Raw genomic sequence first — 15385 nt, forward strand, 5'->3', positions numbered from 1 at the left:
CAGTTCTTTGAAAACTCTAGAAATTTTGTTGGCGAGTGAAGATCATTTAAAGTGAGATCTTATAGTTTTGTTGTTGTCTGAAGATGTTACGTAAAAAGCCAACACATAAGTGTCTCTTAGATCACATCTCCACTTGACATTTGGCGCTATTGCGGTCAAGTCAAGATCAATTCAGAATAAAATTCTGACTTGCTTACTTTAGAAATGCAGAAAATAAATGCAATATTTTTATAACCTTGTATGCATGGAATGATTAACTAAGAAAGTCGTGCCAGAACTGAATAGGGGCAGTTTCTTCTCTTTCTTCGATGATTAATGAGTTATTTGCAGCTTTTTTATGGTATCCCGCTTATCCCAGACGTTTAAGACCACATATAGGACATTATATAATTTTTGAATAATAGAAATGAAACGTTACACACGTTACAGAGAGGTTCTTGGGTAAAACCATCGTTACATTTTAGACAAAAAATTCCGGTAGCAACTTGTAGCGAAGTATATAAGAAAAATATCTCATAAATTCCCCCGTATTTGTGAACTCCGCGTTCGTAAAAGCATTCAGCTAAAACTGTCACAATGTTGTTCAAATGTGCTCTCACAGTTTATAAGTGGAAAGTTTCGCGATGCTATCTGTGGTGCGAAGAAGTAGATTCCCGCTTTTGACAGGTGGGTGTTGTGACCGCACCCTTATCGCAAGTTCGCTGCCGTCTTGGGCACACACGAGAATTCCCAATGACAAGTTTGACTAGTCTCGCTCGAATAAACTTATATGAGAATGTTACATGTTATTATATCTTACATTTCTGCTTATTAACCTTTGGCGTGTAACACGTCAAATATTGTATATGTAATTATTTGAGTATAAATGTTATCTCTAAGTAAAACATAATATATGATAGATGATGATTATGTAATATTATTAAGTAAGGTTCTATGATTATAATAAGATTTTACTAAAATAATGTTAATGAAAGTATTTGTCTAATTGATACCTAAAGAAGAATTTAAAATTCGAAACTTTTTCGAAACGCTTTGATAAATAGTTAATCAATAAAGTTACTTTGGCTCCTGACACATTTAAAACATACAACTGAAAAGTAATCAATTATCACGTCCGTAAAAATTCATTGTAGAAAAGATACAATAGGTACGCATTACAGTAGACACAATTAAATGAAATCTAAAATGATGATCTTCAGTTTCCCTTTCATATACGTATGAATACAAAACAAATCATATTATTAGTATACATAAACATATGTCATAAAGTTGACGTGTTTGTTTAAATTAACAGCTTGTCGCGAAGTTATTTGAGTTTGATATCGAATTGCTTATTTGCAGTGAACGGGTTGAAATGTGGTTACGTGTGGGGAACGAAATGAGTTTCAAACTCCCTTGTATTTGTATTAATAACTGGATGTTTGTATAAGGATCAGATTTAATATATTTTTTGTATGAGTAAGTATGTTAAATAATGATTTATCGTATTGTGAAATTATCGCGTTACCATGAAATTACCTACTCAAGTTCTATACATGAAAATAATGATGAGTTAAAAAGTCATTTTTAAATCAAAGCTTCGATGATATTCTATTCTGTTCTATGCTTTCAAAACTTTACAAATATTTATGTAAACACTCCACTAGTGAAAAATTGAAAATCACAATCCATACTAATATTATAAATGCGAAAGTAACTCTCTGTCTGTTACTCAATCACGCCTAAACTACAGAACCACTTTGCATGAAATTTGGTATGGAGATATTTTGATACTCGAGAAAGGACATAGGCTACCTTTTATTCTGAAATATGTACCACGGGCGAAGCCGGGGCGGACCTCTAGTAGCATATAAATTGAAGCGACATTTGCAAAGCGATGCACGTTCCACTGTCAAAACTCGCACTCAAAGTACAGCAAAAGCAAAAACATAAATTATCGACATTGTGGACTGTGGTGTACATTCAGCTATTTTGCATTTCCTTCATTACGTATTCGCTGGGCGCACTTGCCGTAGTTTAGAATCACCTAGCGATATCCGCACTGCAATGATCTGCATTATATAACAGTTACTGCAGTTTTAATTGATTACTCACAACTAAACTACAAATATTTCGCTTCCTACAACATTTTAATATCAATCGACAAATATTAGTTACTCGTGCATGCATCGGATTGTACGATTAATATGTTTTTATACAAACTAATTTTGAAACAAAAGAGCTTCGATTTGTTATATATTACGTAATACGATAGACGTATACACTCGTAGAAACGTTTGCAACATAAGAGTTTAATGTGTCTAAATGGACTGATGACACAAATCCTTGACCCTTTTAAAGTATGACGGCCGTCGAGAACCTATAGGCTTCCTAGTAATATAAAATGTTCGAGTAGTTGAGATTTACAACAATAGTAATAAATTGCTGTGAGCTACATACGAAGCTTTTATGTAACTATGATTGTGTATTTTTGAATTTGAATATGAATAATAAATATTTAGATTGCTAAACATGATGGTTATTTGAATGTGAAGCTATTTAATATTTTAAAATAATATCAAGTGGATTATTTTTAGGCAATTCCGGAGACGCTACGAGAGTTAAAGAGCGCAGTATGGAACACGGCACCGACTGGCGGCGCAGCTAACTTGACAGCTGCATTGAGTACTGCTTTCGAAATTCTTCATAGGGTATTTATATGAACTAATTTTATGCAGATCCTTCGTCAGAATCTCATACCTTCAGGGTGTATCAATTACGCGGTTATTATTAGTAATATCAAGTTCGAATTAGTTTTTGTTAAAACTTTATAATTTTTTTATCTATTACAACATACATTTCATTTTATAATAGAATTCTGTGTCTTTTTGTCATTAAAACATTTATAATAACATTTTACGACATAACTAGAATAAAAACATACCTGTCATACGTATACAAAAATATAGATATTACCTACTCAATATCTTCAGAACTCCGTTCTAAGCCGCAATTTTCGTTCCAGTATAACAGGACGGGACAGGGCTGCCAGTGCAACCAGGCGATAGCGGTGGTGGGCGCGGGGGGAGGCGCCGGCGGGGTGAAGGGGGTGTTCCGCACTTGGAACTGGCCACACATGCCTGTCAGGATCTTTACGTACCGAGTCGGTGGAGATGCGACGTCCGGGAGCAATATGAAAGACATGGCTTGTACTAATAAGGGTAGGTCATTTTTACTACGGTTGCTGTATAGTATAATAGGCTCCATTACTAGTTTCGTAGCTTAATGAAACCTTATCTAAATTCTTAATTTATCTGCTAGTTAAAAAAACATGTTAACTTTTTGAAATGTGTTAGTATTCATTAGAATCATTTATTTCTGAATTTGTTATTATCCAATTATATTCATGAGCAATATTTACTTTAATAGAACATGAATTAAAGTGAAACTATTATATCAATGCATGAATCTCAATAGGTTTCCACGTAACAATAAACGACCACGGTGAAGTCAAGTCAAAAGTCCTGCATTTCGTGGAGGTACTGGCCAGACCTCTGGTCATGTACCAGACCCTCCACCCAGTACATTGGAGCCCTGTATACGTCGGCGGAAGGGTATGTTTAACTGAAAATTTAATTTTTATAAACTACTTGCATAGTGTCAAAACAAAAATAGTTTGAGAGAGGACTGTTGATAACTCATACGGCGTAGACAGCTCTACGCCGCGTCGTAGCGGCTTGCATTATGCAATACATCGTTAACAATCGATTTTCAATCATTTTCTATTTTCAGTTTAAGTATTTGACTGAATGTCTGATTAAAAAGTATGAATAACGAACGAAATAATTAATTATTAAGTTATATTATGTTTTAAGTACGTACATATAATAAAACTCATCTTGTGATTTAATAAAATTTTGCCTCCTTAATAACATGTGATGAAAAAAATATCTTCATTTATGTAATTTAATAATTTATTTTGTTAATGTGTTTTAATACAGAGTAGCAGCTTGGATGACGATGGAATGGGTCAATTAATGACTTCAGTGACCGTACCAATATTCGACAGGAGAAATCATACGGTATGATTTATTTCTCATTTACATACGAATTTTATTACATATGTAGTTATTACTACATATTAATTTGTTTCTTGTTTATTTCAGCAAAGAGAAGCGAATCTTTTAGGAATTGTAGGTACTGACGTTCCTGTCGATCAAATAAAGAAGCTCGTTCCACCTTATAAGGTATAAAAAATCGAACAAATATTTTTATGTATACTCAATTCTCTAGTTGTAGGATGTTTGAAGAGTATCATTTATTTTTTGAAATTTGTGTTATAAACGCATGAAAATAAACTCGCAAAAACAATATGTTTTAATTTATACTTCGTTGGAATTAATAAGAAATTATAATTATTTTAGCTTGGAGTAAACGGCTATTCTTTTATGGTGGATAACAACGGGCATGTTTTATATCATCCAGATTTGAGGCCACTGGTATGTGTACATTAATAACATTAATGAATTCATTATTGAAATTAAACTTTTACATAGTAGATATATTAATTTTATTATATCTTTCACAGCATACTAACGAGGAGGTAAGGAACAATAAGGAAATTTTTAATGACACGTTAACGCTCATTTTCATACACTTAACTATCTACTCTTATATTCCATTCGAATTATATTTTATTTTTTAACTCTATAATTATGGGTGTTCATTTTCTACGCCTATGACCTATGTTATTGCAGTCCATAATGTAGTTACATAAAAAAATGTTCAACCAAATTCATCCCAAGCTTTATTAATAAATGAGCTTTTCACAACCATTGAAAAACATTTTCATATTAATAAATTCTGTAGATTTAAATTTAGAACATCGTGAACTAAATATGTTGAATAAATTCTAGTACACGGAGACACTCCGGCCTCTATACTCAAGTGTGGACTTAACTGACGTTGAGTTGCTCGTTGACTCGGACGAAAACTCCCGGGTCAATCTCACGTCGCTTCTTCTAGATGTAAGTTTTTATTTTTAAATGTTATATTCTTTTTTTCAAATTACCATCCAAAGAGGCCATTTATTTAAACTTGGCAATAATATTCTGCAAAGGTAATGAACGTACTTTGATGGCTGTTTCAGAACTGTAATTTATGTATTTGAGGTCAAAAACACAAAGTTAAATTACACTCAATTGTACGTAATGTAGCTACCAATGAAACATGAAACCTTATAAATTAAAATATCGCGTTATTAAACATGTCATTAAGTACTTTCGCGTTCATTATTAGCTCGTTTATTGCGTTTCTACAATGCATTAATTTTTAGTAAATAACTGTAAATTTTTTTTTTTTTTTTTTTTTATTATTGGTCTACAAAACTGGTTACAAATGTTTGTGATTTATTCTATTAATTATGTACTATCATGCAGTTGATTTATAACCTTCTGGATGTAGACACAGCATGCAAATTTACAAATTTCAATTGGATACCTTATCTATGTATAACAATAATTATAATAACTATTTATTTGATGAAATTTAATAATTTATTCCTAATTGAGACCAGAGAACCACTAAATATGTCTATTTCTGATCGGATACTATTTGCATAGGTACACATTCGAAACAAAGGTGCATGTTGACCAAGATTAGTTTTACTTGAAGCTGGCAGAAAACATAATCTGTTATGTAAACGAGTAGTGATACGCGGAACTGAAAGACAAATGCGCTCCAAGACATCAGGACAATCTGCTTCCCCATGTAGAACCTTATAAAGAAATAAGATATCTGCTACTTTCCTGCGTGTATGTAAACCACTCAAGTTAAAGTACGATAGACGCTGGTCATAGGAAGTTAAAACCCTACATTTATGTTCTGAGTAACTAAGATAATACAAAAAACGTTTCTGGACTCTTTCAATTCTATCGGAATGGACTTGGTAACTAGGGCTCCAGACAGCTGAACAATACTCTAGTATTCCACGAACGAGGGTGCTATAAATTAAAATGGTAAGTTGAGGTTGTTTCAGGAATCTCATTTGTCTCGTGACGAAGCCGGATAATTGTGAAGCTTTTTTAACAATATGATCGTAATGGTTTCTGAAACTTAAAGAACTATCCATGATCACGCCTAGGTCACGGATAAAGCTCACTTCCGTGAGTGGTAAATTATTGATAAGGTAAGTTACGGGTGTTCGAATTTTCTTTCTAGAGAATGTAATGTGATGGCATTTATTAATATTTAAGCACATCTGATTATTTGTACACCATTTTTGTATATTATTTAAGTCTGATTGAAGTATATTAACATCTGTTTTATCCTTAATCGTTCTATAAACTTTTAAATCATCAGCATACATTCTATAGTTTGATTGTATTACACGGGGGAGGTCGTTGATAAATATTAAAAAGAAGAGAGGACCGAGATGGGAGCCCTGCGGTATTCCCGATGGAATAGTATAGGGGGTAGATTTAAAACCTCGGATTGAGACAAGCTGGGAGCGGTTGCGTAAATATGACTCGCACCATCTTAATAAGGATCCGTGTATCCCCATATTTGAGAGCTTATGTAATAGAAGATCATGATTTACTAAGTCGAACGCCTTTCTGAAATCGGTGTACACGGCATGCACTTCGAGATTCTTATCAAGTGCTTCAGCTATATCAGATACATAACCTACTAGATTTGTGTTTGTTGATTTACGGGGCAGAAACCCGTGCTGGTTTTGATCAATTTTACATTTAGTATTTACTATGTCTTCTAGAACTTTTCCAGGTGTACTTAGAATTGAGATAGGTCGGTACTGGGTAATCTCGTTTAATGAGCCTGCTTTGTGAATCGGAGTTAAGTGTGCGAGTTTCCAAGTAGATGGGAAGACGCTGAATTTTAATGATTCGTTAAAGATTAGGGTAAGTGGTACATATAGGCTTTTGGCACAATTTTTATAGAATATTGGTGGTATTGCATCGGGTCCTGGGCCTTTATTGGCATCTAAAAGTTTTAAGCGATTTAACACTTCTTTTTCAGATATCACCAACGTGCTAAAAGGGGCGACACCACTGTCTGTATCTGCATCATGCATATTTATGGATAGTGTCGTTGAATTCGAAGAATAAAAATATACTGATTGGAAAAAATCAGAGAAAGCATTACATATTTCTTGACCACCTTTAACAACCGTATTATTAAAAACCATTTCATGTGGTAAATTTGTGCAGTTGCTCATTTTATCTTTAAAGAATTTCCAAAAATGCTTAGGACGATGACGTAAATGATCAGCCGCGTGATTTTTAAACTCTGAGTAGCAGTGGTCTAGCATGTCCTTACATCGCCTTCGAAGTAAATCAAACTGGAGCTTGTCTCTGAGATTCCCATATTTTAGGTATTTTGAATGAAACTTAGCTTTTTCTTTAAGAGACTTTATTAAGGGGCGACTAAACCATGTGGGATATTTTTCATTGCGTAGTTTGCGTACTGGAGTATTACTTTTAATAATATTTAATACAGTGTCATAGAAAGTTGTGACCATTTCGTCAACGTTGGAGGCGTTTGTCCATTGGGAAGTCCAGTCAACTTGTTCCAGTTCGAAATTTATTACTTCGTAATTGCACTTATAAAAATCATATAAAACAATGTCGCTATTTGGTTTCAAATGACGTTGAGATGGATTTTCTATATTAATTTTAAGAGCGGGATGATGCGCATCGATCGAAACTAAAGGAAAATCAGCATTATAGACGTTGACATGCGACGGCTCGCTGGCTAAAACTAAATCGAGAATACGATCATTTGAATTCGCGACAGCATTGCATTGTTGTAAATTGTTAAATGCAAGGGAATCGAGGAAATATGTACTAAGTGAACTACAACGGGAAGACGTTTTTAAGTAATTTAAATCACGATCGCGTTGCCATACTAATTCCCATAGATTAAAATCACCTATCACAAAAGTGGAAGAGCGCTGAGAGTTCACGTCATTATGTATGATTTGAGTAGTATTATTTAAAAAAGTTTCGAGGTACGACGAGTTAACAGGTGAAGGTATGTAAACAGCGCATATGTGTATTAAAAAACTATTATTAATTTTTAATGAGAGCCAAAGGTCTTCGCATGCTGATTCCCAGTTGGAATTTCTTATAACACGAAAACGGTTATTCACTGCAACTAAGACACCACCTCCATCTCGTTTATTCTCACTAGAAGAAGTTGACGATCTATCTCGTCTGAAAACACTATAACGATGGTCAAAAAGTTCATGGTCAAATACACTATTGTTAAGCCACGTTTCGGTTAAAATTATTACATCGTAGTTATTTAACAATACAGACTTGTAAAATTCTTCTGTTTTGGTTCTGAGGCCTCGTACATTTTGGTAATAACATTTTAGAGTGAATTTTAAAATAAATACAGTAAAGAGAAAATATGTTGTTGCTAAAGTTTACAAGGTTTTTAGAAAATCTAAATTTTTTACCCACTTTGCTTCTGATTTAATATCCTTACGAATAAAAATGCGGGCATTCCTTATCCAAATGAAGTCGTATTTCTTTTCTTTAGCAGCAAGTCTAGTGGCAGCGTGAAGTTGTTTATTGGCAGGGCTGAGATGCTCCGAGATGAATATTGGCGACTTAGCACCAGCAAGGCCAATATGAGATGTGTTTAATTTCTCTCCGTTTTGGCGGTTAAAGGTTTTTACAGCGGCTAGGAAATCATCTCGGGTACGTTGGTTGTTCATTTTCAGTATAATATTGCGTGGGCGTTTTGATTCTGAATCCAACTTAGCTACTCTGTGGAAACCCGCGATGTAAGTGTCTTTTAGATCATACTTTACTGTGCTTGCTATTTTGTTTATAATGTTAAGAATATTTTCATTTCGTTGTTCAGGGACACACTGAATTTCCAAATTGTTGTCTCTAGTGGATTGTTCTAGCTGAGCCATTTTTGTATTTAATAAATTTAATTCAGACCTGAGAAATGAGTTCTCGTCAAGAATTTTCGAAAGAGAACTTTCAGTATGTTCATTTATTTTTATTTGGTCGTCGTGTGCGTCTGATAAAAATTTTATAGACTTTACAGCTTCATCCAATTCTTCTCGTATTAAAGAAAATTGAGAGCCAAGATCCTTTAAGTCTTGTTGGACTTTAATAAGCGTGGAGTTATATTTATTTAGACATTTTTCTTGATTTTCGAATCTTGAATTCATTTCATCACGGAGCTTGCGAATTTCCAATATCACCGTGTCATTGTCTGAGGTCGTCGGCACGGAGCTTACTGGCATTGCCATCAAATCTCTAGGAACTTTGTCGTGAACGGGGGTATTGGAGTTGTCTCCCACCTTGGGTCTGGAAGCCACGCAGACAGGGCACACCCATTTTGAACGTAAACCAGTTGTTTCATTAAACTTGACACAATCCTGGTGATATAGGTGATGGCAGTTTCCATTGGTGCATTTAATTCTTTTTTGGGTTACTAAAATATTCACATTACACGCTGAGCAGGCTACCATCATGCAAATTTAAGTTGAACAATAAAAGTAATAAAAATAATTCAAAAGTCAAAGTAGCACAGTAATAAATGCTCCAATACTTCGGTGTTTTACCGGTTTTTGTAAAAAAGCACACTAATAAATGCTCCCGGTTGATATTACGTTCTCAACTTGAGGGTATTCGAGAAAAGTCAGTATCATTCAACACAATTGTTAAACTTAAGTTTGTGTTTACCACTGTAAATTATTAAAACTTTTTAGGTTGTGATACACTGAAGGTAAGTCCTTTGTGATGAACACGGATTTAACACAATATTTACACTTTTTACTTTTTAAATTAATTATGTTCGACTGAGTGTTCTCAATACGTATTGACACAAGAAAGGTACCCGACGTATTTATTACGACGACGTATAAATTCAAAGAAACAACAAGAAAACACGCATAGTTAGCGGTCTAGCGGCGCTAGGAATGTACTCGACACTAAAAAATTGAGTGTAATTCATATAAAAGTATTTTATTGCGTTTATTTGTCACTTATGCTAGTCATAAGCCCTTGGTTTGAGCGTGTGCCAAGGTGTCATCGGCGGTAAGCCGGCGCGGCGTACAACCACGCAACGATGGTCTTGCCATATTGTTTATTATTAAATATTATGACAATTACACGAAGATATTTATTTTTTAAGATTAATTGTAGCATCTAATTATCATGTATTAAGATTAAAAGATATGTAATATTGTTTCAATGTTACATAGGTACACTATTATAGACAAGCTACGGTGGATCAATATAATATAATATGCATACCCGCGATGTGATGATACCCACGATACCCACGATGCAGCGAAATACATCTTTCATATTGACGATCGTCTTATCGCACTTATTTATTATCACGACAATGGCCCCATGAATATTTATGCAATTATTAAATTTAACATCTACGTTTACTTTATACCTATATGTATAATATTACACTTTAATTTAAGATAATAAGTAACTAAATAAGACGAAGAAATACACAACTATATATATATTCTACTTTCTATAAAAGCAACTTTATTTCCAGCTACGTCATGACATGATAGAACAACGTGAGGGGGAAACAGAGATCGGTGTGAAAGTGCAATACGATGGCATGCGTCGCGTAGCAACCAGGCGGCAGAGATATTTCTACAGCCCGGTTGAAGGAACTCCGTACTCTCTGGCAGCTGTACTCCCTGATGGCTATGGCATGTATGAGTTGCAAGCGGAGCAGGAGATTAAGCACAGTCCTATTAATAGTATGTATCACGAGTATATGGTTGAATAGAATAACGGCCTTTCTTCGTATTAAGATATTAAGCTTTTAAAACAATGAAAGTTTGTAAAAAGTAAAAAAAATTTAGGCTAAAAATTACTATAATAAATATTCTTTTGTTTTTAGTAACGGAATACTTTAAAGGCGAGAACTGGAAAGTGCATCCAGAATGGTGAGTGTAATTATTAGTGATATGATGTTTTATGATAACTAATTATTGCATTTCAATGTTCTGGACTAAATGCCATAATATTTAAAAATAACTAACGTTTACTACGTCGCGGTCGTCTTCTAGTTCAGCGTAGACAGCTCTACGCCGTAGAGGGTTGCATTTCTTAAAGTTATTGATCGAACCCTTACATCGCAAATACTAATTTATTCACTATCCAGGGTGTACTGCGAATACGCATCCACATCAGACCAAACGTTCAACTCCCCGGAGGAGCAATTGCTCCACTTTCTAACCCGGACAGGCCGCCCCGGATGGAAATGGATGTCCCTTCGTCCCAGGGCGCTGACGCTGCACAACGCGCATAAGAAACAAGAGAGAGACTCCTATTATTGTAAGTATATCATATAAAATTACGTAATAATATAACAGAAAATAGCTTATCTGGGATAATTTTTCTCTAGCTATTTACAACTTGATGTTTAAATCTCTGTTTAAGTGTTTAAGCACGGCTTGACACAAAATATATTGTCTGTTTGTCGAACACCATTATGAACAAAAATTTGTTTCAAAGATTTTGTCAAAAATCTCTCTTATGATTTTCAGAACTTATAGATGGCTTTACCTAAATGTATATTGCATCTTATAGTTCTCATAACATGAATAAAAACATTTAAACTTTTATTTCAGGTGACAAAACTTTAGTTCAATCCTTAGTTAGGGACGCAATGGTAATCAAAGAGTTAGACACGCATACCGGACACGCTAGTCATCACTCTCAGTAAGTATTATTTTATTTATAGCATGTTTTTTTAGTCACCAAGAATGAAAATAATATTAAAAATTAATTAAAAGTTATCACAATTGCAATGGTAGGTTCTTTTAATAAGCAATAGTTTTTTTTAAATATCAATATTTCTAACAGATACCAAATTTAATTTGAAAAAATACAAACTAACATTGTTTGTGTAAAAAATCTCTAACAATGGATTGAAATTTTCAGTCAAATAAAATCTCGTCTTTTTATTTTTCATAATTGACGGATGATCATTATAATAATCTATAACGAATCTCCTACAATATTAAAGCATGAATATTTTATTTTAAGTAAAAGCACTTTATTATTTTGATCACTAATTCGATATGTTTATCACACGAATAGCCCAATAGCAACATTAATGGCACTACTAACAAGGTAACTAAAACATAAGGAAAAATTCCTAAATAGCGTTTGAATTATTCATAGACATGGAAATTGGAACAGCTAGTTTTTCATACTTCGTATTTTCTACACTATGGACCTTGGAGCTAGATTTTCTTCTGTAAAATTACCTAGTTTTTTTTAGGAAATGTATCAAATGATTGCGTTGGCACATCCTGTACAAAATATTACTCAACAAATCATCTCATAATGGTACGGGAGCTATTAACGTTTTAAAAAAAGTCATTTTAGTATAGTTGGGTTTTTGATATACTGTTTCGCTTGCTATTTCGGTTAGAGTCCGCGCTGTCTGGCTGGCGGTAGTGGTTGCGTTTATTAGTGCGCACAGGAAAATATCCGTAATTTAAAGTCATTTATTAACGCGTAATTTTTAATCTTTTGCCTTTAGATAGATCCATCAGACATAAATTTGTTATTGCAAGACGTTTTTTTCGTTGTTAAATAGGTGCCATACGCAATTTTTTATTTCAAAATCATTAAAATGTCATCGAAATAAGTGAAATTACATCAACATGATGCCGCTTAAAAGGTAAGTAATAACTTTATTTCTTATATTATATTATTCTTTTTTAATACTTATATTGAATAATTAGTAAAATAATAATTTTAATAGATGGTCTCATATTTATTACACTTTTGGGTATTAATATGAATTTGATGATATTTGGTTTTTATCAAGTTTACATTAACGTCCTATTTGAGGTTCGTTGGGAAGGAGGCACCATGGTAGATTGTTGCTAAAAAATTGTAAATAGTAAAATGAATATTATACATAGTATATCCTTCACAGGGACTCATGTTGATGGAATTTCACTTATTTCGATGACATTTTAATGATTTTGAGATAAAAAATTGCGTCTGGCACCTATTTAACAACGAAAAAAACGTCTTGCAATAAAAAAAATTATGTCTCATGGATCTATCTAAAGGCAAAAGATTAAAAATTACGCGTTAAAAAATGACTTTAAATTAAGGATATTTTCCTGTGCAGATAAGATGCGCACTAATAAACGCAACCACTGCGACCAGCCAGACAGCCCGGACTCTAACCGAAATAGCAAGAGGAACAGTATATCAAAGAACCAACTATACTAAAATGCTCTCTTGTCAACGTTGGTAGCTCCTATACGATAATTAGAGAGAATTTTTAAACACAACACAGGCTCGTAATTTCTCCATTAGGCATTATTAGAGCCACCTGCTCTACCGACCTCAGTAATCCACTTTTCTACGCTATATTTCAATGGAATAATATTTATTGGCAAATATACGGGACCCCTAAAATTACACCTCCATCGCTAGGTTTAATCTTTTTATGCTTGATTTACAATATATTTTAAGCATTTGTAAACTTTAAATTTTATGGTATTCAAAGCCGCGTATTTACCTGGAATGTGCCAAAAACACTTCGGGAAACGTACCTACGTCCTGTTTATTCAACGCTTTAAGAAATGTTTGAATGGTTGAACTACTAGTTCCGGAGTAAAAATAACATACCCAACTCAAATGTATATTTCCTTCAGTGGACAACGAAATAAAATTTTCCGGCCAATAGCTCTGGTATTGGTATAATTATTAATTTACATAGACTAAGTTTCATACAATCGACTTATAGTATCTATTAAATCTAAAGAACTTGTGGATATTATAATTTAAGACGTAATTTAGGTTGCTAATAATGTGTATAGCCTACAAGGATCAGGTAAATTTAATCATAAGCTAATCGATTTACAGGAATTTAAGCTGCCAAGGATTTTAGTGTTCTGACATGTTTGATGCTAGATATTAAGTTATGCTAGTTTGCTACGTACTTTGTTACATATAAAAAGTCATTCAGTTTATATTTTAATGCATAAAATAATATCTCATTCATATGTGGCAAAGTAGGTATATGAATAAGTTAGTATGTAAACATCTATAAGTTCGATGAAAATAGTGACTAAGCTATTAAATACTTCACCGTGGGTCTTATAAAATGGAGAGTAAAAAAAAACAACGACTATTACCCAATTATTGACGAATTTGATTTGTAACATATCTTTACCGTCCAATCACTGCATTGTCTAAACAGCTCAGCTAACAGAGCATATACCATAAATGCCTTCCTAAGAATTATTGGAAGTGTTTTTAAGTATAATTAAATTTTTACAGGCAAGGCCGCTTCCACAAGTTCGTGGTGACGATGTCGTTCATCGCAACCCGCAGCGGCCTGCTCAAGTGGACCGAAAACATGAACACCACACGATCTACCGAATCTATTGATCCGTAAGTATTTATAGACATTTTAGTCTGTGATGTTTTAAATATTGTTGTGATCATCTCACTTGTAATTTTTAAAAACAAGTTACTGTTCTCTTTACAAGAAACAGCTACAAAACCAGTATTTTATTAACACATGTAGTTAACGATAGCTAACTGTAATAACTACCTCGAAATGTATGTAGTGATTATCAATTATTCTGTATGATTTATGACCAACCAACCATTATGATATAAATAAAAAATAATCAAGTCATAACTGTTTACTCCTATAAATAAGTACTGATAATTTTCAAGAAGTATAACTTTCATCTAGTCTTAGAAAAAATGGTGTTTTAATACAATCATTATTTTTTGTATCGAATTCAAATTATTCTTTAATTTATTTATATTTCAGGCACTTCAGCGAGAAGTATGCGCGCGCGTTCGACTCAGAATGGTACAGACGCGCAGTGGAACACCATTCCATCGAACCAGAGAGCTTCGTATTCTCCGTACCGTTCCGCGACGGCTCTGAGACCGAGGACCTCAGTGCGAAGCCCCCGCTAGTACTAGCTACACATGCGGTGTTTGTTGAGTCGAGGGGACACCGTGCGCCGGCTGCGGTCGTCGGCTTACATTTTCAGCTAGACTCGCTTGCGAAGCACTTCTTGAATGTTACTTCTACGGTAAGCTCTACGGATATTCTTAAGTTGGTAGAAGATAAATGAAATGAGGCAAAATATTTTGTATGAATCGTTTACTTTGCTTTGTGAAAGTTACAATGTCTCGATTTCACAGTATAGGATCGTAAATTCGTATGAAAAGTGGAATGCATTTTAGATGAAATCCCTTATTTATCCCTTTAAAAATCAACGAATATAATCAAACGATAACTTTCTAAATTGACTCAATAAAGACACATCTATAATGAGAGCTTTACAACTGTTAGTCAACTGACTTTTTTGAAGCTTTTAATTCAATAA

At 33.7% G+C, this 15385-nt stretch overlaps 1 protein-coding gene across 1 annotated transcript in view; it reads left to right on the forward strand.

Moving 5' to 3' along the window:
- stol (voltage-dependent calcium channel subunit stolid) overlaps window positions 1–15385 on the forward strand; it is a 58543-nt gene that overhangs the window by 40360 nt on the left and 2798 nt on the right. The window contains exons 7-20 of the mRNA XM_090103041.1: window positions 2577–2690; window positions 3005–3200; window positions 3457–3593; window positions 3981–4061; window positions 4146–4226; window positions 4404–4478; window positions 4568–4582; window positions 4896–5006; window positions 10540–10753; window positions 10897–10942; window positions 11161–11333; window positions 11630–11720; window positions 14313–14426; window positions 14818–15088. Coding sequence (XP_089959167.1) covers window positions 2577–2690; window positions 3005–3200; window positions 3457–3593; window positions 3981–4061; window positions 4146–4226; window positions 4404–4478; window positions 4568–4582; window positions 4896–5006; window positions 10540–10753; window positions 10897–10942; window positions 11161–11333; window positions 11630–11720; window positions 14313–14426; window positions 14818–15088 — 1719 coding nt within the window. The remainder of the gene's footprint in view (window positions 1–2576; window positions 2691–3004; window positions 3201–3456; window positions 3594–3980; window positions 4062–4145; window positions 4227–4403; window positions 4479–4567; window positions 4583–4895; window positions 5007–10539; window positions 10754–10896; window positions 10943–11160; window positions 11334–11629; window positions 11721–14312; window positions 14427–14817; window positions 15089–15385) is intronic.

The sequence above is a fragment of the Colias eurytheme genome, chromosome 6, assembly GCF_061535395.1.
Source record: "Colias eurytheme isolate Ceu_HAF_F1 chromosome 6, ilColEury1 Martin Lab GWU primary, whole genome shotgun sequence".
Classification (NCBI taxonomy): Eukaryota; Metazoa; Arthropoda; class Insecta; order Lepidoptera; family Pieridae; genus Colias; species Colias eurytheme.